The following is a 26,311-nucleotide window of genomic DNA, read 5'->3' on the forward strand; positions in this document are numbered from 1 at the left end:
CTTGACATTAAAACTCTATTAAAAAAAAAAAAAAAAAAAAAAAAAAAAAAAAAAAAAAGGGAAGAGGAGGGGGAGGAGGCGGTGCCGCCGTCAGCGCGGTGCGCGTGCGCGGCCGGGCGTGCGCCGGCGCACCGGGGGCTGTCAGCGCCTCCCGAGCAGGGGCGGCCGCGGCCCCGGTAAGTGGCGGCCGCGCGTCCCGCCCTGTCTCCGCCGCTGTCGGCCGGTGAGCGCCGCCGCGCCGGCCCCTGCCGGGCTGTCGCGGGTGGTAGGGACCGCGGTGTGGCAGTGGGAAGCCGAGGGGGTGGGGGGCGGGATGGGCCGGGGCGATCCGGGGAGCACCCCCGGGTTGGGGGGGCGAAGCGGGTGCTGAAGGTTGGTCCTGTCCCGGGGCCGCGGCGGAGGGCGAAGGAGCTCGGCGTGCCCGCGGACAGGTCTCCGGCCTTTGCCCGGCACGGACGGGCACCTGCGTCGGTGCGAGTGATTGCCGCTGAGCCGCTGCTGCCAGGGAGGAGCCGGGCGGGTCTGGGGCCGCCGCCGCTGCCTCCCCCGAGCTCTGTCCGGAGCGCTCGCTGCGCTCCTCTGCGGGAGCAGGGGCCTCCTCTGCACAGGGGCAGCGGCCTCCCCCGGGAGCCTGTCACCCCCGCTGGCTCGCCTCTGGAGCCTCAGTCCCCAGGATAAGGGTGCGATTGCAGCTGGAGCCTTCCTGAGTCGGCTTGGGACGTAGTTTTGTTCACTTCTGCCTCTGTTCTGTGCTGGAGATGTATGTAGTTTTGACTCACCGCTTCTGTATGAGATTGACGTGGGTTCCTAAAGTTTGCTGTTCCTTTTGGGTGGTTCTACAAGACTCTGTCTGCCTCGACGTGTTAGTTACAGTGTGCTGGCTTCTGATTCTGCTGACGAGGTCTCCTTGATGTGCCTAGGTAGTGAGCTAAAGATGTTGTTACTCTGCGGGATGTATTCAGAGTTTTTAATAAGGGCCGTAATTCAGGATAAAGCTCTCTGCTGCAAAATACCATTTTTGTAATAAATGCATACTTTTAAAGTATCGTTTTTGTATCATTTGGCTTAAATTGATTGAGACAAACAAAATTGGAGTATCCATTCCAAAGCGCAAGTGATGGAAATAGATCTTGCATGTTTAGATGAAGAGTAAGAAATGAAACATGGTTTGACTTAACCAGGCCAGTAGTAAAGAAGTACAGGAGTTTACACTGTTGAAGTAACTCTGGAATAAGTTCATACTTTTGTATGTAATTCTTGAAGGTACTAGAGATACAGAACTTGAGACATAGACTCGGGCTCTTCCAGAGCTCACGGGCAAGCCTTGCCTGGAATGTTCTTTAGCCATGATAAGTTAAAAAATTAGGAATTTTGCTAATGCTCTACAGAGTCTGGCTGGAATGTAGTTAACTTTCTTTATAACAGTGTGTACAGTCTGTGTTTTGGGTTTGTGGCAGAAAGAGTGCTGCTCACACTGTGGTGTTTGGCTATGGCTGCAGGGGGCTTGTACAGTGTGAAGACTTTCTCTTTTTCCTAATCCGCCCTCCACTCCCCTCAAGTAGGCTGGGGGGTGGGCAGAGATTGAGAGGGCACAGTGGGGACATCTGACCCAAACTGGCCAAAGGGAAATTCCCTATTGTATATCATACTTAGCAATAAAATATTGGGGTTTTGTTTCCAGGGTAGTGATTATTCAGAGACTGGCTGGAGTGTTAGTTTCCCTGTGAGGCGTAGTGAGCAATTTTCTTTGCTCCGATTGTTTCTTAGGGTTTTTTGGGTGCCCCCCACAATGTTTCCTTCATTTATCAATTTTGCTTGTTCCATGAGTTTTCTTGCTTTTGCTCTTTCAGCAAAAAGAAAGAGCACTTTGTTCTTGCAGTGTGCTCCGCATGATTCTTTAGATCACTGTTCTGCTGAGATTAAGTGATGTGCTGAATTTATGAATGCAGACTGCTCTGAAAATAGATATTGAATTTCAATGAATAAGAAGGGTATGAGAGAGTATAATCTCTAGCTTTGGCAGCAGAACCTAAAATGTTCTGTTTGGTTGCAAAGCTAAAAACATAAAATGTTGAAAGTCATTTGGAAGCAATGAGGAGCTCCAGATACATTCCTCAGAAGTCTGTGGACACCATGGTATTGCATCTTCGGTGATTGGATCCTCCCTATTTTCTGTTAGTAGACCTGAGAGAACAGGTCTGCCTTGATGTTACCTTTTCCCCATAGTGGTTTGCCTGCAAGTCTTGACTTCACTAGAAATTCTGCTGGAGACTGAGGTGAAATACTTCAATAATTTTTCCCTACACCCCTGATGGACTAGACTGATACTGTGAGAAGAACTGAAAACAAGAGGAGGAAATTAAAAAATTGTCTATCAGAAGCCTAAATGAAAGTGCTCCATCATTAAGTCTCTGTGTTTGGAGCTTCCACTGCTTATGTTTCTTTCCAGTTTTGGTAGCGAAATTGACCTATTGCTGTAGGAGGGCTGTGGTTCTCTCAAGTCCACCCAATTGTAGTTCAGGATGAGTTAGGACTTTGGCTTGGACTTTCTACAAGATCTCATTATACTTGTCTTATTACCCTTTTAATAGGTCAACCTGCCCTTGGATTAAATAGAATCTCTTCTTTTCGTGAAGATTTGGTGGTCTTGTGTTGGTGGGTTTTTTTGGTGGTATTTTGTTTTGGGGTTTTTTTAAATTCAAATTTAGAGCAAAGTAGATGCAAAAACAGCAACCAAAAACATTGCAGGGGAACTAATGAGACTGCGTTAAGTACCTTTAAATGTAGTTCTTGTAGAATTCCAACTGCTTCTCTTTAGAATGTGTTTTAATGATGCTTCTGTCAAGTTTCACTGCTTTTATTGCCAAAGTTAATTCTCCAGTTGTTAACTTTGAAATTTCATAGCCATCGAATGAAAAAAGGTGGGTTTTAAAAAAATGTTTTATTTCTTTTCAGTCCTGTTAAGTAATGAAGGCATTCTGAAGTCCTAATCAACCATGGAGGAAACGGATAGGGAAGCAGTTGCAACAGCTGTTCAGAGAGTAGCAGGAATGCTTCAGCGTCCTGATCAGCTGGATAAAGTGGAACAGTATCGCAGAAGGGAAGCTCGTAAAAAGGCTTCAGTAGAAGCTCGACTCAAGGTACAAAGTTGGATAAACCTGAGTGTCTGTGCTGTATCATGAGTGTACTTTCTTTTTGTTTTTTTTTTCTGTTTTTTATTTTTAACCTGCATTTCAGCAAGATGGATAGTATTAAACCAGGGACTTCCGTTGTTACTTTGTGTCCAAATCAGAAAATCTGTGTCCTGAAAGTAATGCAAACTGACATTGTACATCTTACTAATGTTTTATTCAAGCATTTCAAGTATTCTTAGGTCTGCAGTTTATTCATGGACAGCTACCCTGCTGTGTAGCCTGTCAGCCAACAAAGCTTTGTCTTAGTGACCAAATACGGAACTTGTAACAACAAATTGATGATTGCATCTGAAAAAGGATCAGTCAGTTACCTCTCTGACTTTTACATGGGTTTAGAGAAGATAGCTAAAATATATCACATTTTTGTCTCTTGTGGAAGTGACCCCATGATTTTGCTCCTCGTTTGCATGTGTACATGTGAGTGGCTGCACATTCACGCACATAGACTGAGTTTCTTGTTTTCTTCCTTCTCAGGTATTTGCCAATAGTCAGTTTAAACCGCTGTATTAAGCAGGTGGAGTCTTAAGTGTTTTGGGAAACATTTTCTCAGGTCAAAATGGCTGGTATACACTGTATCTAATCTTATATTCCACTTAGTTTATCTTATAGCTATTTAATGGCTCTTCCTTTGTGGCAGTCTGTATGAAGTAGAAGGAAACCAGTTTTCTTTCACAGTGAAAAATTTGATATTTATATATAATGTACTATTTATATATAGGAAATTACATGCTGATTTTTGTAGCATAGAAACAGGATTTTTTTTATGACTTGGACTGGGCTTTTCAGATTTAAGTCAGGAAGCATATAGAGTCTATTAATAATGGATCAGCTGTTTAGTTACTGTGATCTATTTATAATATATGAGCACAGTCATTTGCCTGGCTGCTTCTACAGACAGTCTTGTCTAAACTTCATAAGTCTTGTAAGTGCCTAAATCCACTTTATAGCTATTTTCCCTATTATTTGCCTTAAGTTAGTTCAGTCATCTGTAGGCTGTTGGAAATACCTGTTCCAAAAAGAAGTTCAATATCCCTTAATCCACTCAGGATGCGTTCCTGAAAAATGTGCTAGTTAGTGATGTAATGGACAGCAGTGCTGACTTTCCCATGAGAATTTCTCTAATGAATGGGAGCGCAGAGAGGATGTAGGAAATAGTCCTGCCGTGGATTTCAACGGTATCTGTGTGTAGTGTGGAAGATGGGGAGACAGACATCGGGATTATCAGCCAGAGGAGTTGCTGACTTCTCAGATTTAATTGATTACTGCTTCATCTGCGTGAATAAACTCATGAGAAATCTTTCAGTGTGAACATGTTAGGTGCTTCTTTCTGACTAGATATGCTGCCATCTTTGTCATCATTTTCTTCAGGTGAATCTAAACATCGTCTCCAAATCCTCTCCCGTATATTCAGTTATGTCCATTTCTTATATCCCTCACTGCATTTCTTTCTGTGTAACATAAATTCTTAGAGGAAAATCTTCTTTGAAACATATCAAACTTATCAGTTTTGTATATGAGACTGATGGCACTCAGTGAAGCAGTACTTTTGGGGTTCAGTAGTAGAACTCTGAAAGAATATGTGGAAGAGCACCAGTGTCATTGTAGACTGGTACTTTTGGGTTCTGTAGTCAGAATGTAGAAGAGCTGCTTGAAATCTTTTCCAGAGCCTGTAAAATTATAACTGTTGGCAGCCATTTTTGTTTGTGCTCTTAATCTATGGAAGAACTTCTTCACTGTGAAGAAACTCTGTATAAATACACATATCCTAGGGAAGTTTCTAGGTTGTGGATGTTCCAGAATACAACCATGCATGAATCCTCTCCCTTTTGATTCTAAGCTGCTGTGCAATTGTGGATTTGAGCCATGGGGAGACTTGGCTTCAACATGAAGCCAGGATTCTGGCTTCATGTTGAAAACTGTCACTTGAAAAACATGAAGAGTGAAGTTTAGAGCCTTTTCCCAGGATGGCTTAGTTTTGTTTTTGTTTCTTTAATACAGCGATGCTCAGTTCAATCAAAGATGAATATGCATTCTAAGAAGCAAAGTCTACAATGCTAGGCTAGGACATGCTTTGTTCCCTGTGCCATCACCTCATCCCCTGGCCCCAACTGACTATTTGAAGACAAACTGATCATGGATGGATGTCTGTTTTTAGAATTTTCCATGTCCGTTTGTGTCAGAGACTGAGATCCCTGACTGTTTCAGGTCAACATTATAAAGTTAGTGGCAAAGATAAATGGGCAAAAATTTGAATATGTAATACTTGGAATATCTGCCTCAGAAAAAAATATCAAAGCAGCAGTATTGAACATTTAATGATCATATGATTTTTAAAATACTTTATGGTCTGCTGCAGAAGATTGTGTTTGAGTATCCTAATTATCTCAGTTCCTGTAGAGGAAAAATGTGTTAATGCAGCAGTTCTATAGATAGAAACAGTATAAAAATGCCTTACTACTGCTTAATTGTGCCAAGTCTGCCAGGAAAATACATTTTTATCAATAAAATCAGCATGTCATAATTTGAAAGTACATAAATAACATTTGTTTAAAAATCACTGCATTTTTTTCTGGCACTTTCCCAGTACATTTGAAACACAGTAAATGTTGTTTGCAGTTACCAGGATTTCCTTTTTGGCTTCTAATATCTGACAATAAGTTCAACAATTATCCAAACTTTTGGGCCTTAAAAGTCTGGCAAAAAAAATATATTTTGAGCTTAGCAAAACGATTAATGCCTCAGTTTCTTTATTGGTTGCCTCAAGTTCCTGAATTATACAGCTGAGTTTTCACTGATAGCTTGCTTGTCCTTTGAAGCCTGTTCTTTCTAGTTGCATTTTCCACTCCCCTGATTTCACCTTCATCACATCTTTTTAAAACTATGTATCTAAAAAATGTGCTGTGGATGTGATCTGATTTCTTTCATTCAGATATGCACTATAATCCATTTTCTGTATGGTGTCTGGACACCTGAATGATATTTGGGCCAAACAGCCTCCTTGAAGAGTTATTATTTCAAGTGTCACTTGTCACAAGACATCCATATCAATAACTTGACTTTATGCCAAAATAATCTAATAGTTGCATTGTTGGTCTGGTCATTGATGTTTCACAGTGTGAAAATTATATTCAGTTTGGGGTTTTGTTGTTTGTTTTGACTGAATTGCTTTAGGGGCTTCTTTTGCCTCCAGGAGCTTTTGGAGTTTTTTTAAGAACATTTCAGAATTAAATTTGGGCTTTTTTAGTACATTTTCTGTTGAGAGTAAAAATCTGTAATTGCATTAGTAAAATGCTTCTGAGAATCCGTACATACCAAACATTCTGATGAAACATCAACTTTCTTTGATATCCCCCTTTGAAATTAATTTATGAAGGAAATGCAGAGAAGTCTCATTCCTTTGATCCTGGTTTCATATAGATTACAAAGTTTACAGTCCCTCTCCCTAAGCTCCTATGTTAGTTTGTGCATGGACTAATTGTATCTAGGTCCTTCAAAACTAGATACAGCTTCAGAACTTCAAAAAAATGGTATGTGGGCACACACAACATTGTGCACACACAAGCTTTCACACTTCTAGTCAATTATAGTATTTGCTTTTTTTGTCTGCTGAAAATGTTAGATACAGAAATGAAAATTAAATCTTGAGTAATGTTGAAAATATGAAACTTATGAAGATTAATATGGGTTCCTTCTTTGTCTTTTTATATTTAAGGCAGCAATACAGTCACAGTTAGATGGAGTACGAACAGGTTTAAGCCAACTGCACAATGCACTGAATGATGTGAAGGACATTCAGCAGTCTTTGATAGATGTCAATAAGGACTGGAGACAGAGCATCAACACTATAGAAAACCTCAAGGATGTTAAGGATGCTGTAGTGCAACACAGCCAACTGGCAGCTGCTGTAGAAAATCTCAAGAATATATTTTCAGGTAATCTGCTGTTCTTTATCTAATCCACCACATAATGAAGACACTTTCATATGGTGCTAACAGCTGTAAGGTTGCCAAGTAATGCTGAGAGCATTAAACTTCACTGGAAATGAAGAATTAAGGAAGAATGACCTACACATCATATACAGGGAAGTAACTGGTAAACATTTAATATAAGTTGTGCTGTAGGAACTTCTAGTCTGGCCATCACACACAACTCAGAAATTTCTTGCAAGCAATCAGTAGCTGGGATAACGTGTCTAGTATAAAAGACTGAAATATGGAAGCAACAAATACAGAAAGACTATTTGTGACGTTTCTGGTGTGTTGGCACCTGAGCTGGACACCTACAGTGGGCCTTTTGAGTACAAATAGTATGAAATTATTTTAGGAGGCAAAAACGTTTTGCAACACTGTACGTCTGTGAGGGTTTGCAAAATGAAATAAGAATAATGTAATAAAACAGATACTATAAAGATAATGTGATTACCTGTGTAGCTGTGATGGAATGCACACTGCATTCCATCTTGAATCATGGTGAATTCCTTGCCAGGACTTCTCTACTTATAAATAATTTTAAGTATCTTGCTCCTGTAACAGGGACTAAGCCTGTCAGACTAATTTGATTTTATTTAAACACTATTTTCTTTCCTTTTATCTTCTGATACTAATACATAAAGTGTACCTATAAAGCAAAATTGCTTCCCAGCCATACCAGGTTGAGTAGTTTACTCTCTGTGTGTACCTAACCTCTACAGTATCAGATACAGTGTGCAACTTAAAGAAAAGTGTTTACATGCAATGTCTAGCAATTAAAAACAAGGAACAGCAAAATTATGCATGTTCCAATGTGGAGTTTTTTGGGGGTGTTGTTTCATTTTACACAGATGAACACAACTGAAACAATAAACCTTTTGAGGCTTTCTGAGAGGTTTTTAGTATGAAGCATCTCCCCCTGGAGCTTTTAAACAGTATAGTTGTTTTGCTGAGAGATGATCGAATGTTTTATAAAGAAAGTGGGTTTTATCATGATTGAAAAGACAGTTACACACAATCATTAGAACTTTTTGTGAGCTGCCAGTTTTATCATTAGCTGCCTTTTTTGCAGTGACAAATTTTTCAGATGAGATTTTTCAGTTATTCCCCCACAGGATCCTAATCTTCCTCTGTAGGATTCCTCAAATACTGAAAAATAATAGACAAAAGATCTTCTAAATATTTTAGCAGCATAGGCAATTATCCCTATCCTTCATTTGTGCCTTAAGCAGGCAAACACTGTTCAAGATGGAGGTAAAACTTGGCATTTGTTGCATTTATGCAGCCTCACTTTCAACGAGATGAGTGACTTTTAGTCAGACAAGTTTAATGTATAAGAAAGCCAGAATTGTTGTTTGTTTCATAGTAGACTTTCCAGGATTCTTTTATTTATTTTTTGGCATCAGGAGGGAAAGAGAAAATTGTATTGACACTATGATTTTTTTTAGATTCTGATCAAAATGTAGTATTGTAGTTAATAATGTATAAAGATACATAACATTTACTAGCATTTTTTGAATATTTCAAAATTATTTCCTTCAAAATATTTAAAAATAATTACTATAGCCATTCTCTAGTTTTTTTCCTAATACTTTTATTGTCTTGTATTAATTGTTTGTATTTTGTTAGCAGTGTTGTACTCTTTGTAATTTTTCTTCTTTGCCTGCCTTTCAGTTCCAGAGATAGTCAGGGAGACCCATGACCTGATTGAGCGAGGAGAACTTCTGCAGGCTCACCGGAAACTGATGGATTTGGAGTGTTCTCGTGATGACCTGATGTATGAGCAGTATCGCATGGACAGCAAAAACACACATGACATGAACCTCATCCACACATACTTTGGGGATATGCAGAAACTGTCTGAGGAATTGGCCAAGCAGCTTTGGATGGTGGTTCAAAGATCTCTTGTTACAGTCCGTCGAGATCCAACTTTGCTTGTCTCTGTTGTGAGGATAATTGAGAGGGAGGAGAAAATTGACAGGCGCATGTTAGACAGGAAAAAACAGACTGGATTCATACCTCCTGGCAGACCAAAGAAGTGGAAAGAAAAAATGTTCAATATTTTGGAGAGAACTGTGAGCACGCGGATTGAAGGCACTCAGGCAGACACCAGAGAATCTGACAAAATGTGGCTTGTGCGGCATCTCGAAATCATCCGTAAATACGTCCTTGATGACCTGCTTGTGGCCAAGACCCTGCTGGATCAATGCTTTCCTCCACATTATGACATTTTCAACAGGTTGCTAAACATGTACCATCAAGCTTTGGCCACCCGAATGCAAGAACTTGCTGCAGAGGATCTGGAAGCGAATGAGATCGTTAGCCTTCTAAGTTGGGTTTTGAATACGTACACTAGGTAAGGCCCCCTTATCCTTTCTGTTAGGAATAGGAGGAGGAATGCAAAGAGGAGACATGCAAAACACAGTTTGGCTAGTATTTGCATGTCTATTAACATACAAAAAGGTAAAACAGAAAAAGGATAATATCAAACTGTCAAGTTCTTTACTATTCATTACACATTTTGCTTCCTGGAAATTGTTCCTTAAAACTTGTTTGTATTTTATAATTTATAATTTTGAGTTGCTTAATATTTTGATGCAGTTAAAGACCTGCATGAAGCTACAGTCACCTCGTATTTGTGTTCCAGTTTGGTGAAGTATTGGGAAGAGCAAGAGACTGAGAGCTCGTGTGTGAAACAGAATGTTTGTTATGGCCACGGCCCGGAAGATCTGTATGATTATTAACTTTCTATTGTTCTCTTCTACAGGGGGTGTGACTGCTTCAGTTGCCTCATTACTGTTAAATGGAAAGAATGTAGTAACTTCCTTTAGGTTTTCTCTCAAAACTGTGTGATGATTTGTTTATTTAGAAAAAATTCTACTTACAGGTTGTTTTCTATGATAGTCTTACGTTTATTTTATTTGACTTGTCTGATTTGTTGCGATTACTTAAGCATTGTGGAGGGTTTGTTGTTTTTCTTTTTCATTTTCCAGGTAGAAACAGCTCAAATGGCAACTGTTTATTTTTTGCTGGCATGTAGTTACTAGAGCGACTGATTTGTTTGGGAAAAAGTGCTGCTAGCCTTTCTATGGCTCATGACTGTAATCCTGTTCTGAATAGCTGGCATTGACCCAGGTTCTGTGCTCTGTGTATTTTGATGTCTTCAATTGTTCAGTATCACTAATGCAACAAGTTTAGACACTTGGTGGGTTTACAGCATAGTACCATAAAGCTCATAGGTAGGAGACAATACTGTTCTGGAGAGTTTTCATAACCAGCTTTGAGGTTTGTGTTCAGCACTGTGTGCTTTACTCTACACTGCTATATCCTCCTGTTTTTTTTCCCTGCAAGGAAGAATCAGGAACACTCAGATGAGCAAACTTAGATACCCATGCAGGGTATAAGAAAGTTGCAGCCACTAATAAGCAGCTGAGTTAATTGGCCTTTTCTTCTTTTGAAGGCCAGAGGAATAACTCTACAGTGAATGAAAATCAGAGATGTGAGTCCTTCTCATGCATGACCTTGGCAGAAATCTCCCAGGCTTTTCGTTTGTGTCCTGGGGCTTATGTTCCAGTAAGGCAATTCTTGGTCTTAAAATTGCACTTCTGCCTTCCCCCAGAAAGCAGAGTAGATTGGTACTGAGTTAGACAATTCAGAACTAAAGCTCTACATCTGTGTGTTCCGTCACTGGAAGGGTAAAGGGAAGGAGCAAACCCAGTGTTACGTCTATTTACAAAGCAAACAAATAATGCTAAAGCAAGTCATGTGGCTTGTAGCACCTGGTGGCTGAGCCTTTTGGAGAAAGGGAAACTGAGAGGAGTTTCCCTTTCTTTCACACTACAGGATATCTGAGAATGCTCTTCTCCCTGCATATCTGCATAACAAGTGGGATGGAAATTATAGGAAATACTTTGAAGGGAAAAATTAAGGCTTTGACTTTCTCTCTTCTCTAAAAAAAAACAGCCCAAGAGGGCAGTACAGGAATTGTATTCCTGTATAAGTAGGATCATAATTACTGGAAAAGGTTTCCTGGAAAAGTTGTGAATGCCCCATCCCTGGAAGTGGTAAGGCCACCTGGTCTAGGGGTGGCATGCATGCTCATGGCAGGCAGGTTGGAACAAGATGGGCTTTAAGGTCCAACCCAAACCATTTTCTGTGATTCTATGAGAATTAGCCATTGTGTATTGGTAATGCACAATGGGAGAAGAAATCAGCTCAGGTTTCTGAGTGGGAAAGTAAAGTTCTCAACAGGGATATTTGCAGAGCTTATCAAATCGCAGTTGCTGGACATATTTTAACAATGCAATAAACAATTCCCTATAGGGATCTCTATAATAAACTAGGAAGGAGAACGGACTATCTGACATCATGAAAACTCTGAACAATAGAGGGAAAATATAAATTTGTATTGTATTTGCATATTGAAGATGCACTTCAAAACCAAATGAGAGAGTACTGACTGAAAAGAATCATTGAGGTTTTTTCCCATGTGATGAGTTGATATAGTCATGCACAACTTTTTTTTTTTTCAGTATTTGCAACATAGGAGTTACAAAAGAATCATGGGGGTTTCTTTATCAGAGCATGTCTGCATGGAATCTGTTTTCAGAAATATGCTCAACTCACAGCTCAGAAATAAAGTGATGCTACATGTGGAATAATAGCCTTTAATATTTGAGTGGGAGTTTTATTGTGCTAGGTGGGTTTCTCTTCCATATTTAAGTCAATGACAGTTTTGGAAAAATATTCTTATTATTAAATCTGTGGTGGGCTGAGACCAGGACTCCGATCTGTGTTTGAGGAAAATTATAAGGCTTGTAAGATCCCGATGCTCATATTCATAGCATCATTTTATGAGATACTGATCAAGCGTTAACAAAACAGTTATGAGATCACCAGGATTGCTACAGTGTCAACAATGTTCACATTAAGGAACAGAAGGAATACTACTATATATACAGCTGGATGCTGTCTCTGAGGCCAGTATCTCTATTCACCAGATAGAGCAGCATTGGTGGCAGAATAGATGCTTTCTAAAATGCTACTTTCCAAATTATAATCAAGTTGAAATTTCAAATGTAATTGTATTAACTTCTTGTTGAGGGTAAATAACTTCCCAACACTTAGAAGTCTTGTGCCACTTGGAAGAGGGTTGTCTGTTGCTTCTTTTCCCCTGGGCACTTGGTTGTGACAAACAGGAAAGAGAAATTGTATATAGGAAGAATCTTTTTATTGTGGGCTAAAGCTTTTGGTCCGTGTTTTGGGGTTTCAGGTAATGTGCTTTGAGAAAAGGTTTATGTCTCTGTGGCCTTGTGAACAGGGATAATGATGTATAATGAGGCTAGAAATAATTTCTAACATGGCAAAATGCCATAAACAGCTTCTCATGTTTCCTCTAAATCAACCTAGACCAGGTCCTGCTATTACATGTGTTCTTTCTGTAAAAAGCAGCAGAATGGAATTCAGTTTTCTGAATAGTCTGAGCCACTTAAAATAATTTCATCCTCTTTTCATACAAGCCAAGAAGATGCTATTAGTGTAGGATGTTCAGTCACACTAGTTCTTATGGTTTCAAATACAAGAATTTTGGTATTTTAAGTTGTTAGCTGTAGCGGTTTTTTTCAGTGCTTTGAGATTTATTTTTTTCCAGGAAGTAGAAGCAATACTGTGTTGACTCCCTGTGTGTACCCAGAGAACAACTTCAGTTTGCAGAACTATACAAACTGGACACTTGTTTAGGAATTTAAGTTACCATTTGTTTTATAGTAGCCTCTGCAAATACAGAATTTGTGGTTTGCTTCTGAAAAACATACTATAAATGGAATGTGAAACAATTTATGATATTATGATTGAATATATTTCCATCAGCTGTTAATAAAGCACTCTCTGAAGAGTGTGGGTTTGAATTATTGATTTTTTTTGAGCGTGAAATATTAAGAGTTCTTGCTGCATTGTGCTTGGCATAGCTTTGAGGATTTTTTGATTACACAATCCTGTCATTTTATGATCTTATATAGATGCAAAATACCACTGTAAAGTAGTAATTTTGTATAATCCTTGGCAAAATATTTTGCTTTAGTTTCTTTTAAATCTTACAGAATCAAGAACTTTTCTTTGCGAGCAATTGCTCTTATACAGTACCCATGAAGTGTACATTTGATTTGTCTTGAAAGATGCTTCTTCCTCTTAGATTAGCTATATTCTTTACCAAGATAGGAAGCCTAGATAGCTTTTCTTTTAATACATTTTAATTTTTACATGGATGTGGTACAAGCACCAAAACAGAAGCTCTTTTGAGGATCTGAGGTCAGTAATTCATACTTGTCACTGATCTTTATTGTTATAAAATTCAACATGTATAAGTTGTCTGTCATCACCTCTGAGATTTAAAAGATACATAAAAATGTCCCCTACAAAGAGCCCACAGGCTGAAACAGTTGGCTTTTATTTTGTTTCAAGTAATCATTACTTCTTGTACATAAAAGTAAGGAATGCATGAAAATGTTGTATATTTAAATGTCTATAATACTTTTTATTGTATCCTGGGCTGTAACTTTTACATACTGTTCTTTCATTCATATAGTTTTATTTACATTTCTTGTAAATGCATTTATTGTTGCACTTGCTATTAAAAACTTTTTGAAATGTGTAGGTATTGGAAAATTGCCCTTTACAGTGAACATACAGAAGAAGTTGCATAGTTTTTAGTTTTTAACTTTTTATCTCATTTTTCTTTATTAATCTGAATTATTTTATTCTTTTTTTTTTTTTTTTTTTTTATTCAGTGCAGAGATGATGGGAAATTCAGAACTGTCTCCTGAAGTGGATGTAAATTTGCTGGATGCTCTGATTTCACGAAATGTGGTAGACCAGCTTCTCAGCAAGTATATGTCAACACTCACTGTGAGTAATAACAGTGCAAAGGCACATTCAGATGAGTTTATATCTTCATAAGTACCTCAGTCCTGCTCCTCCATCAGAGAAAACTGTGACAAAAGTGAATCCAACACCATAACTTTTATGAAAATGTTCATATCCTATGTGTGAGTTCCTTTATAAAGTCATAATCAGATGATTTTATATATGTAAATCATGACATTTCAAGAAGTAGTTATGCTTTACAGACTATTCATAATAATTTATTAGAAATGAAGGCATTCCGGTCTTCATATGCCTAAATCCATAGTGCTGGTATGTTTGCACTTAAAAAGACACTAGGCTGTTTGGTCCCCATAGTAGCTACATCAACATTTGATACAGATGTGATCTTTTCAAGGTAATCAGGATGTTCAAGTTTGCCAATTTGATTCTTTTAACAGCCTTTTTCCTTTCAACGCCTGTTAACTGCATGAGCATAATTTCCTTTTGTAGATACCATTTCAAGTGTATCTTAAGTATAAAGGTACTGCTTCTTTGTTATCCTATGAGTCACTAGAAACTTATTGCTGAACTTCATGGCAAAGCAAGCATTATGTGATTGTCAGATCCACTAATTGCCTCCAAGAGTGAATATTTGGGTAGTTGTAGCTTTGGACTTGCTGTTCTCAAATTGTTCAATTAATTCCTACTTCTCCTAACTTTTGAAGCTCTGCCAAGCAGAGGAGGGAAATATTTGTGCTTCTTTGGATGTGTCAGCTACTAAAACATGTCCAGCAACAGCAACTACTTGGACTTTATACTCATCACAATAATATGAACCAACCTCGTAATGGCTCAAGGAAGTTGTCACTAGGGGCTCTGTTTCCTATTAGATTTATTAGGACTTTTATACAAGTTTATTTTTCTGCACTTACCTTTGGGACAAAAAACACATTGGCTTGTTTTCTCAAGCTACTTTTGCCTTGACTCAGAAAATGCCTTTGAATTAATTTTGTCCTCACTTAGCATGAAAAAATACACCTATATTGTTTTTTTAGATTTCTTTCCTTACTTACTGAAAACTACTATGTATAGAATGTTGCTTAATTTTATTTATAGAGTATGAATAAAACAGAGTGGCTTTCTTTTTGCTGGTTTTGATTTTCAGCTGTATTTTTCTTTTAAGGCAGAAAATACTGAAACTGCCTATTTGTTTCACTTCTGCCTTATTTCTTTTGATGTTGTTTAAAAGTGGTTTTAAACAATGTAACTAGCTCTGTATGGCTAAGTACAAGTAATTGGAACTATCAAGGTAAACACTGAAGTTTACATCAACAAAAATGTCATGAGAAATAAAATTCTAATAGATTTTAACAGATTTCTAGCATACTATTTTTCCAATCACCTCAGCCTCAAAAAATTCCTTGTAAATGCTGATCTCAAGGTGGAAAAAGTCCTCTGGGCTGCTGTGTCATAGCAAGATTAAGTCATGCAGGTCATATCTCATTAGAGTAATTCCATGCTAATAAGGAAGAAAGGTAGTGCCTTATTTCACACAATTGAAGAGGGTACCATATGGATTTTTATGACCTTTCTGTTTGTGCCTACTGGTAATATGTAATTTTGTATGGTAGGGCACAGTAATACACCTGTAACATGTTGGAGAGAGATACAAACATTTATATTACTACAGGTTTTAAGCAAACGTGAACCAAGCAGAAAATAGGAAGAAATCATCAACCCAAGCAAGACAGAAATCAGAGAATCCCGTTACATATTTAGCAAACATGCTGGTCTTTACTCTTGTGAATAGGTCTGTGGTCTGTGTCGTGTAGAAAAATGGCTTAATTTCCTTATAAACCCAGTTGTTCTTCATGTCTGTGTGCTGCACAATGTGCTGGGCAGATGGGAGGAGAGCCAGCCATTGTATCCATTGCTGTGTTCTGCAGCACTTGTGTTCCAAGAAACACAACCCATTTAATCTAATCTTGGGGTTTTGTCCCCAGCAGTAACAAGCCTCAGTTTCCTAAAACCTAGGTGTAAAAGGAAGTACATGCAGATATGTGCTATTTTTCCTACATTAAGTATTACTCTTATTTTTTCAGCTGGGGAAAAATTCAGTTTGAAACCTAATGCCTGAGCCTTAATAAAATCTTCCAAAATTAGTAAACATGTTGATTCTGACAAACTGATCTGCCTTTTGTGTTAGGAACACTCCCCTTCCAAAATGTGCTGAAGCTTCAAATTTTACTGGAGCACCACTTGTGTTCCAGTACTAACCTTTTTATTTGTCAATGCAAATTTTAATTTGTCTGTTACCTGTATCTTGTAGGAATGGCAAGAGTGGTCAGCATTATCTGTTACTATGCCTCTCTTAATTATGGAAATGACTGCTATTCTAGCTATTGTAGCAGAGGGTTTTGTTGTGTTAAATTAAATATTTTCTTTCTCTTGGTTGCTTTATTAAATGAAGTCTAACATCATTGGCTGGCTGCGAAAAGCACTGGAGACAGATAAAAAAGACTGGATAAAAGAAACTGAACCAGAAGCAGATCAAGATGGGTACTATCAGACTACACTCCCAGCTATTGTTTTTCAGGTATAAGACAACTTGTTTATTCTAGAAAATCAACAGAAGCAGTACATGGGTTTGGAGGAACGGAGGGAAGCCAAACTTTCTAGAATACTATTGTTTCTGTGTCTTTTGAAGTATATTGAGGGGTTTTTTTTCCCTGTAGAGCTGTTAGTTAAAGGGATTGTTTCTTTGAAGGCTTTTGTTAACGTTTTTTACTTCAATGCTTAAAGAAATAGTTATTTTTTATGTGTAGATTAGACACCTATTTTTAGTTGATACTTGTATTTAGTGAGCTGCTTTTACTTAACTCTCTTGATGAAAAGCTGTAGTAAAAGCCACCAGATGATATGTGATTTATTAGAACAGTTTTTGTTAATACAGTGCTGTTTGTTAATATGGTGCTGAGGTAGTTAGACATGTATGTGTTACTATAAATTATTCATTATATAAAAGCACCTTAATGATAGAATAAAAAGTTCCATTGAATGTTGAAACTGTTGCTGTTTTAAAGACCACTTCAGTTAATATAAATGCCTGTCCAAATTAAAACCAGAAAAGATAAGCCTGTTTCTAAGATCCTTAAAAAAAAAAAAAGCCACAAAAATACCCAAACCTGCACCACCCTGTTGTCGGTAGTGGAAAGTTTTGAAAGTGATCTTTATCAACCATTAAAATGTCAGCTTATTATGCTCACTTTCTAATTTTTCGTTACAAATATTGTGTTAGGTACCTTTAATGAAAGATAGATTATCTCTTCTTCCTGCATTTGTTTCCCACTGTATTTTTTTTCCACCTTATACCAGGATTTTTGCTACATTCCTTCACATTTGTATTAGTGCCAAGGTTTACTTCATCTAATCGTTTTCAGAAAGTGTGTGATGTCAAAGAAACTGGTGGCTGATTATTTGCTGTAGTGTTATGCTGAGAAGGACTGCAGTGCTGAGATGCATGTAGCAGTGAAATTTTCAAAGTCATCTTAGCATAGAAACAGCTCATTTTTCCACCTGGCTTTGTATCCTTTCTTTCTAGTTTGCCTCTTTACAAACACAGTTGCTGTAAATAACCTAGATCTTGTACCAGCTTCTAAAGCATGTCATTTACTACTTCACTGTTGTGAGCTCTCTGCTTTCATATATGGGAGAAGCAAAGGAATTTGAGCTGTAGTGTTATTCATTACTAACTGCAGGAGCTGACCCTAGAACTTTGATACACTGTAAAGCCAAAGCACTGCTGAATTAAAGAGATTAGGTACTGTTTTGCTGAATTAAAAATTCAGCTGTTTTCAGTATCAGGAGAACACTGCAGCATGTGTTAATGGTTGCCAGTAGTATATTAATTACACTTGTGAAAATAATGGTTCTTGGCAATATGTTAATTACACATGTGAAAATAATGGCTCTTGGTTTAGTCAGTGAGCTTGTCTGGCGGGGTGGGGGGGGAAACTAACAAAAAGCATCTGTAGAGCCAGTGCTCGTGAGAGTCTCCAGGACTTCAAGATAGGAGTTCTGTCTTTGTTTTACCACTGATAAAGGCCTCTCTTTATAATTAAACTATTTTTGTCTTAGATGTTTGAGCAGAATCTTCAGGTGGCTGCTCAGATAAATGAAGATTTGAAAACAAAGGTACTCATTCTATGTCTTCAGCAAATGAATTCATTTCTAACCAGGTAACATAATGTTTAAAATACAAATGCTTTATCCTGCCTCAGTCTCTCTTTAGTCCTACAGTTCCAATACCTGTTTTTTTGTTTGGATGTTTCTTTTTTGCTTTGTCTTTCTCCTGTCGCATTCATGCCAACCAGGGTTTTCTTCTCTTTCCATTTCTTCCTTTCTTCCCTTCCCCAATTTCACTGCAGAAGTTCCTCTGTGCTGGTGAGTGGTACTTTCAGTTCCTGTTTGCAAATGGCACTTAATTTTTTGAGTCAGTTCTGCTTTCTTACATATCTCAAATTTATACCTCTTTCTCTAAAGGGAGAAATCACCTTCTTGGTTGGATTCTGCCCAGAACAGGAGGACTAAACATCACATGAGCAAGACACTCTTTATAAAATACTTCTAAATACCTGACAGACCCTTATGAAGCATTTGGTCCTATGGGTGTATTTGAGTTCTGACAGATTTTTGTCTGTTTCATGCCTTTCCTTGTATGTGTTACAGGTACAAAGATGAAGCACAGTTGTACAAAGAAGATCATCTTAAAAATCGTCAGTATCCTCAGTGCTATGTTCAGTACATGATTGCAGTCATCAACAACTGTCAAACCTTCAAGTAAGTCTGCATGTTCTTGCAGTACTATGAGAAAAATAGCTACTGATATTTCAGTTGTAATACTACCTCTTCCCAGAACCTTCTCTTCTGTATGCAAAGTAGGTTTCAGTTAAGATAGCTTATGTAGCTAAACAAAGGCAACAAGTGCAAAGGTAGTGCTGTTTTGAGACACAGGTATTGTGATTGCTTTTGCCTTTGTCAAACCAAGCCATTACCCCTCACCAATGAAAAACCATGTGTTATCCCAAGAATTTAGTTGCCAAAGAAACATTTATCTTCAGCTTCCAGATTTTGAAAAGGTCATTTCAGTTAGTTTGTCTGGATCCTGCCATCTTCTCCCACAGATCACCTTCAAGCAGTGTGATCAAGGTGAACTGAACTGGAGAAAAGTAAAGGCAGACCTTCTGTGAAGAGTATCAGAATGTGGCTCGTGTTTCAGTGATGAGCAGTCCAACTTCCTGTTCATCTGTATCTGCTGCCACTTGCAGGTCTACTCATCATCAGCAATTTGCTACCAACACACATGTAGTCTACACTGACCACTCAAAAATCATGCTGGAGAATAAATAAAGGCTTCCAAAGCAAGCAGCAGGCATTGTTTTCCCTTGCAAAAATAACTGTCCTGTATGTATGTACTCCAAAAATTTAATAGTAGTGCAATTGTGCATCAGTGGGTGATGAAAACCCTTTTTGTTTTTTCCCCATCACAGAGAATCCATCATCAGTCTGAAAAGAAAATACTTGAAAAGTGACATGGAAGACACCTTGTCAATCAGTCATGCAAACATGGATGCAACTTTAGACATCATTGCTAAAGAAGGCTGCTCTAGCCTGCTAGATGAAGTCTTCATGGATTTAGAGGTTAGAACTTGTTTCCTCAAAAAACCCAGAAGTATTATTTATAAAGAAAAAAATAATTCAGAATGAAGTAGTTGTAGAGCCTTTTGCTAAATATATAAAATATGTATTTTTTATATATGGGCTAGCAAAGGGTCAGGAAACATTAGTATTGTTCTTCACTGGTATAGTTTGCATGTAGGAGACTGGAAGGTTGCTTAATTAGGTTTCATGGGATTACTTAAGTCAGGTCCTTTGTATATAATTAATATTTTCTAGCAGATGTACTTAGTCTTATGTTGTTGAGTTGTAGGAATTATTTGGGAAACTGCTGCTGATATTAAGTTGTCTGCAATATTAATATTGAAGGTATAGTTCACCTGTAATTAATATATTTGATTCTAACAGTGGGCCCCTTTCTGTGTGGTAGATTTCCCTGTTTAGGAATTCTAGCTTCTTCTATAGAATCCCTCAGGGAAAGAATTACTACTTTAAAAAAATTTGGAGTATGGGGAGGGAAACAGGGCAATTAGAGAAACAGCAGGAAATGGTAAAGAGAGATGCTCTGGGACTTGATAGATTTGTAATAAAACTTTGAATTAATATAAATACCTTGAGTGGCTCACATGAGGAAGGATGTGGGAGAAGCATAGTTCAGAAATTGACAACACTTATAATTGTGTTGCATTTTTTTAGTAATTGCACTGATCTGATGAAACTGTCAAAAACCTGATCTGATCTGATCTCTTGTTTGTCACCTTCTCAGCCCCATCTGAATGAGCTGATGACAAAAAAGTGGCTGATGGGGTCTAATGCAGTGGGGACTATCTGTGTCACTGTAGAGGATTATTTCAATGACTTTGCAAAAATTAAAAAGCCTTACAAAAAGGTAGGTGCAACATACTCAGTGATACTTTGCTGATGTACTCTGAGCATCATGGTGATTTGGAATTTCTGAACACCACATGGAATTCAAAACTGAAATGCAGAAATTGGAATTGATTCAGTACTTGAAAGGAAAAAATGTTCATCATCATATTGCAGAAATCTGAATATACTTTTTTTTTTTTTTTCCCACAGGCATATAATATTGTCAAAGACAGATCTAAGTTGTAGTATTTAGTCCAAGAAACTTCTTGGCATGTTACTAGATATTTTTACCAGTTTGTATTTTTTTTACCACTTCTCAGAAGTTTGTAGTCTGATAAAATTACCTCTTCTGAAACTAGTTTTCCTGGTCTGTAATGACTTTTTTTACAAATGCACATCAAGTAATTCCTAGTTTTAATATACACAATGAAGCATAGTGAATTTGGTGCCATAAGAGCTAACAAATGCATAGCTATGTTTAAAGTGCTCTTACAACAGTAAATGTGCTAGGTTAGGATTTTTTTCCCTCTGGTGTCTGTCAAAGGATATCTGAATTTCTCTACTGATAGAAACAAGTACAATAATGTGGAAGATTAAAGTTAGGTTCTTGTAATAAGACAGCGTTAAATGATTGTCTAACATTTAGGAACCGAATAGAAGCTAGCAAGATCTGTATTTAGGTGAGGTATTTGAAGAAACTCTTAGAAAGGCTTAAAAGACAATCTCCAAATCATACACTTATTCTTTCTTACCTTAATTCTCAAAGTGATAAAGGGAACTGCTCAGAATTTCTCTTGTGACCTTTTAACCTTCAGTATTTGCAGATCCTATTAGCCTTATTATGTAAGTAAATGTATTTTCAGTCCAGAAAAAGTGCACAAAATTAGTTAGGTCAGTCTCAGAATTAGTCTATATCCATGGAACCGCTTTCTTTTCCAGATTTAGTTTGTTACTGTGAGGTATGAGTGCTCGGCCTGACTTTTGAGATGTTAATACCAATCTCTGCAATCACATATGTTTCATTATGTAGCATTTATTGCCACCTTGTGGGGAAGAAGCTTACAAGCAGATTTTTTGGCATTCAACATACCTACTTTTCCACTGTCTCCCGGCACAAAAAAAATCTCCCATGAAAGATGCCATATGTTCTAGCACAGGTTGGACCATGCTTTTGTTTCCCTGATTTGTGATGGGATTTTTCCAGGTTTTAAAATATTCTTGGATAACCCTGTTTTGAAAGTACAGTTTTTAAAAGCCACATGATCAGAGCACCTCCAAGAAGACAGTAGCCCAATGGGAAGGACAGAGTTCTGAAACAGAGGAAATCTGGATCTAAGGCATTCTGCTTTACTGTTTTCCTCTTGTGTAATTTGAATGCTCTACCATACCACTGTTGGCTCTTGTGGAGTGTTCTCAGTTGTAGTGGAGCTGTTCTTCAGTTCCTCTCCAGCCAGATGGGCCATACATGTCAGCCCCCCACAGTCTGTTCTGTGCAGTTCATTTTCCTTTGTGTAACTGGCATCAATTCTACCAACACAAGAGAAGCTGTCCCTGAGCAACCACCTAACTCTGGTATTTCTGCAGACTCTTGAGAGCAGAACTTGAAATTGTATTTTTGACTTCCAGTACTTTGCAATCTGTTTTCTCCCTTCTTTTTTTCCCCCTTTTTCTCTCTTTGCTAAAACCCTTTATTCAAATTTTAACTGAAGAACATGTTTCAAGAACAACTTGAAACTAAAGTTTGATCATACTGCTAATAAAACATGATAAATAGTTTGTGACTACCTGTTACGCCAGCTTTTTCTTAATCGTAACTTTGCCACCATGCTTAAGGGGAAAAAAAAAAAAATCCTGAGGACTTGTGGGATTTAAGGACTCTGTTTACATTCCTGTTGAAAAATAAGCATGTGAAGGTTTTGGGGTTTTAGTTTTGTTCTTTATTTCCAAACCTCAGCATTACTCTTGCACGAATACCAGATGCTTCATCCAGGTACCAGTAGATATTTCCCATAAAAAGATAAGTGCAGAACAGCAAATCAGTCAAGGAAGATCTGAGAAAGTGATTGTTCTTTGATGCTCTACAAAAAATTCAGGCATGTTATTAAGGATATCATGGGTTTGTTGCTTCTTATGATTGGGTCATTGTTAGGGAAGGAGAGATTTTCATTTCTGTTAGAACTGTGAAAATCTAAAACCACTCAATCTGTATTAGCAAAAATTGTATACTGGTGTTTAAGTGCAAATACAGTTCAAAGCTTAAAAATAATGGCTACATCTGCAGGTGTCACTGGCATAACCCACCAGCTTTTCCATCTCTTTCAGACAATGACTCTTGAGGCCCATCGGCGAGTAGTTGTGGAATACATCAGAGCAATCATGCTAAAACGTATATCTTTCAAGAATGCAGAAGAGAGAAAAGAAGGTGCAGAAAGAATGATTAAAGAAGCAGAACAGTTCAGATTTTTGTTTAAGAAGCTTGCAGCTGTAAGTATTTGCTTTGAGTAGTGCTGTTGTCCTGGTAATTTGCAATAACCGCACATGTTTATTACTTGGGGGAAATGGCTAGAGTTAAATCTCCATGTCTCCAAAATGTTGAGCGACTTGGGAATATCAAAGATGCCACCTGAGGGCATAGATGCAGATTCTGAAAAGACAGGCCAGCTGCTAAAATTCCTGAGCACCAGTTTCTACTGCTTTGTGTTTATACAGCTCTCTGCAGCTGAGTATTTGAATGGCCTCCAAGAGATAGATACCTGATATTCATAGTAGTAAGTGAAAGAAAAAAGCAATTAAAAAAAAAAAAAAAAAAAAAATCTGTCTTTTCTTTTCCTGGCCAGAAGAAAGGCTGATCTGGCATCAAGCAGATGCCATTACTTATTACCTAAGGAGCATGCAGTGCATTCATTTGGATCAATGAGTATGTTGACCCCATTTAAAGTCCAGTAGAAATATAAAGACAGGCTAAAAAAAGGTATTTGAAAATCAACGTACAAGACAGGTGTAAAAGTTTTAACTGCATAAGGAACGGGGATCTTCAAAAAAGCTCTTAGGGCCAACAGATGACAGATTGCAAAAACAATGCACAGAAAGATAAAACCTGAAAAACTGGGATAGTTGATGGAACAGGTTGTAGAATAAAGGAAACAAATCATACCTGATTGGCAGAACCAGGTGACCTTGAATTAAGAATAGTGAAATAGTCCCGAGTTTAAATAGATACAGTTCAATCAACCAGTTGCTGAAAGCTGCTTTGGTGGCCAGATGACTTGAAGGAATGTAACAGAGGGCCAATTTTGAATAAATGTTTCAGAAGAGATCTGGCTTTCATGTCAGTTATTCCTAATATTTATGCTCATAATTACCCAAAGTTGAAGACTGGAATGTATCACCATGTGGATAAATACAACATATTGTTTGTAGGACACTACTTTTTTCACTGATATTCTCAGCGTTGGTCTCTGAATGGAGAACAGGATTATGGTGGCAATTCACAAATATTTGGTTTTTTAAATGTCTGAAAATTCAGCTTTTTGGGAAATTCAAGGACATTGTCAGACAAAATATTAATTAAAGGATTATTTGTAGATTTGAGGAATACTGCTATTGTTTTTAATAATTTTTGTTTACTTTTGCAGGGCTCTGGAGAGGACACTGAAGGACTCTGTGACATCATTGAAGCCATTGCAGAGGTTATCAAGCTGACTGATCCTTCACTACTCTATCTGGAAGTTTCAACTTTAGTCAGTAAATACCCAGATATCAGGTAATTCTCTTTGCCCTCAGATTTGATATATAGATAGATAACAACATAATTTCCTTGGGGTTTGGGCACATTCTGAAATTTAAAGCAGTCTGTAAATGTGTTCATATTTTTCATATTTTAGAATGTAACCACTTGTAGTAATTAATAATAAAAGGAAAGTAATACTAATGTACAATGTATGTGAGCTGGACTAGAAGTTACAACTACTTAAGTACTTCAGAGGAATATTAAAAATACTTCAGCTCTGTGTGTTAGGTGGATAAAATAGGTTTTAGAGTCCTAAAAGCAGCCAAAATGGTGCTTTATATTGAGCAGGAAAAACCACTTCTGAGTGAGTAGAGATCTCATTAAGAATAAAAAAGTACCTGAAACTGAGTGAAAGGATTGCCAATTAAGTGCTGTCTTTGACAAAATCTTTCTTGTGCAAAGCCTCCTAATGCCAGTTTTACCCTTTTTATTTGGCAGGGATGACCACATTGCAGCTTTGCTGACAGTGAGAGGTGATGCCAGCAGAGATATGAAGCAGACTATCATTGAAACCTTGGATCAAGGTCCAAGCCAACCAAATCCAAACTATGTGCCAATTTTTAAAGAAATTACAGTTCCTACTCTCACTGTGCCAAAACTTCTGAAGTAATTGACAACTCTGTGTTTGTGTGTCATTACTGCTCTGGGATCAACGGGTTTGAAATATTTGTGGGCAAATTTGGCAATGCTATTTTGAGTGAAGTTCCGTATACATTGATATTTGCTAGGCATATTACTTTCTGAAGACTTGGGCATGAGGAAATGCAAGATACCTGAAAGAAGGATTAAAGGTCATGTTTGAAGAACAAAGCTTTTAATGGCATGGTTGTTTTTGGTTTGTTTTTTTTTTTACTGACCCGTTTGTCACAGCTGGTTTTGCTGTCAGCAAATACATTTTTCTTGTGGAATATGTTTGCACAGTGCACTGCAATGCTATATAAAGATATTTATACCAAAACCTGCAGAGCTGTATTAGTGCTGGATATACTAACATACATCACTTACAATACCTAAGCAGACTGCTTTAGAACTGTCTTTATATGGCACTGCATTCAGTGTTAATGTCAATCCACTTTCACATTATATTTTGTGTATGTACTTACTTTGGTGTAAAATAGTTTATTGCAGAAAACTTAATTATGAAATCAGTTTGCTGACTTAAAAGACTGATTGAAATTGCTACAGTGCAATTTGATTATAGGTTGAATGAATAAATAAATAAAGACAAGGTACAATTTTTTTTTCACTGATTCACTAAAAACAGCACATAAAGCACACCAGTTCAATAAAATGTTAAACCATTCCTATGTTCAGCTATGATTCTTTGCATCCTTGTAGATTTACAGAGCATGTAAATCTTTTTTGTTGTTCTAAGTGTGAATAAAAATTGGATTTAATAGTTTTCTGAAAACACAAGATACTGGGTTTTATTTCTACAGTATTTTCAGATTAATTATAAAATAGTACTAGACAATTGTGGATTCAAAATTCCTTGATGGAGGACACATTTAAGGCATTATCTCTTAGTACCTGACCGGAGCTGTCAGGAGTAAGCACGAGGAAGACACATACCTACATTGTTTTAATTCAACTTTCTGGAGTTTGTGTACCTAACGCCTTTGGCCTGTGGCCACCCAGGCCTTGTGCCATTCCAGCCCTGTCCCCAGCTCCTCTGTAACCCAGAAGAGGCATGTACAGGGTCAGCAGCTTGGATAGAGGATGGATCTGAGATTGTGACTTTCTGCAGTGACAGGGACAGTGTGTCCCGAGATGGTTCAGTAGAGCTTCATCTTGGTATCTCTGTGCTTGAGGGATTTTAGCACAGGAGGTTCTTAGGGACCCTGAACTCTGCATAGCAGTTGTAGGTGCACGGAGAGGAATTTGACTGGTTTTCAGAGGGTTGTGTTGGGCCCTCAGTGAAGAATTCAGTTAAAGATCAGTGAGGTGGTGCT

The 26,311-nt window shown here is 37.8% G+C and overlaps 1 protein-coding gene across 3 annotated transcripts; it reads left to right on the plus strand.

Moving 5' to 3' along the window:
• The first annotated feature begins 51 nt into the window (after positions 1 to 51).
• On the plus strand, positions 52 to 25,775 carry EXOC3 (exocyst complex component 3). Of its 3 annotated transcripts, XM_072924433.1 has the most exons (14): positions 140 to 223; positions 2,592 to 2,655; positions 2,956 to 3,140; positions 6,907 to 7,126; positions 8,837 to 9,518; positions 13,948 to 14,065; positions 16,494 to 16,619; positions 18,161 to 18,261; positions 18,752 to 18,862; positions 19,573 to 19,723; positions 20,466 to 20,588; positions 22,892 to 23,053; positions 24,205 to 24,332; positions 24,798 to 25,775. In XM_072924433.1, exons 3-14 carry the CDS (start codon positions 2,997 to 2,999, stop codon positions 24,967 to 24,969), a joined length of 2,238 nt encoding a protein of 745 aa, XP_072780534.1. In that variant the 5' UTR covers positions 140 to 223; positions 2,592 to 2,655; positions 2,956 to 2,996; the 3' UTR covers positions 24,970 to 25,775. The 3 variants fall into 3 exon arrangements, with proteins under 3 accessions (XP_030121693.1, XP_030121692.1, XP_072780534.1); XM_030265833.4 differs by lacking the exon at positions 2,592 to 2,655 and having other exon boundaries at positions 52 to 176; XM_030265832.4 differs by lacking the exon at positions 2,592 to 2,655 and having other exon boundaries at positions 75 to 223.
• The last annotated feature ends 536 nt before the right edge of the window (positions 25,776 to 26,311 follow it).

The sequence above is a fragment of the Taeniopygia guttata genome, chromosome 2, assembly GCF_048771995.1.
Source record: "Taeniopygia guttata chromosome 2, bTaeGut7.mat, whole genome shotgun sequence".
Taxonomy (NCBI): Eukaryota; Metazoa; Chordata; class Aves; order Passeriformes; family Estrildidae; genus Taeniopygia; species Taeniopygia guttata.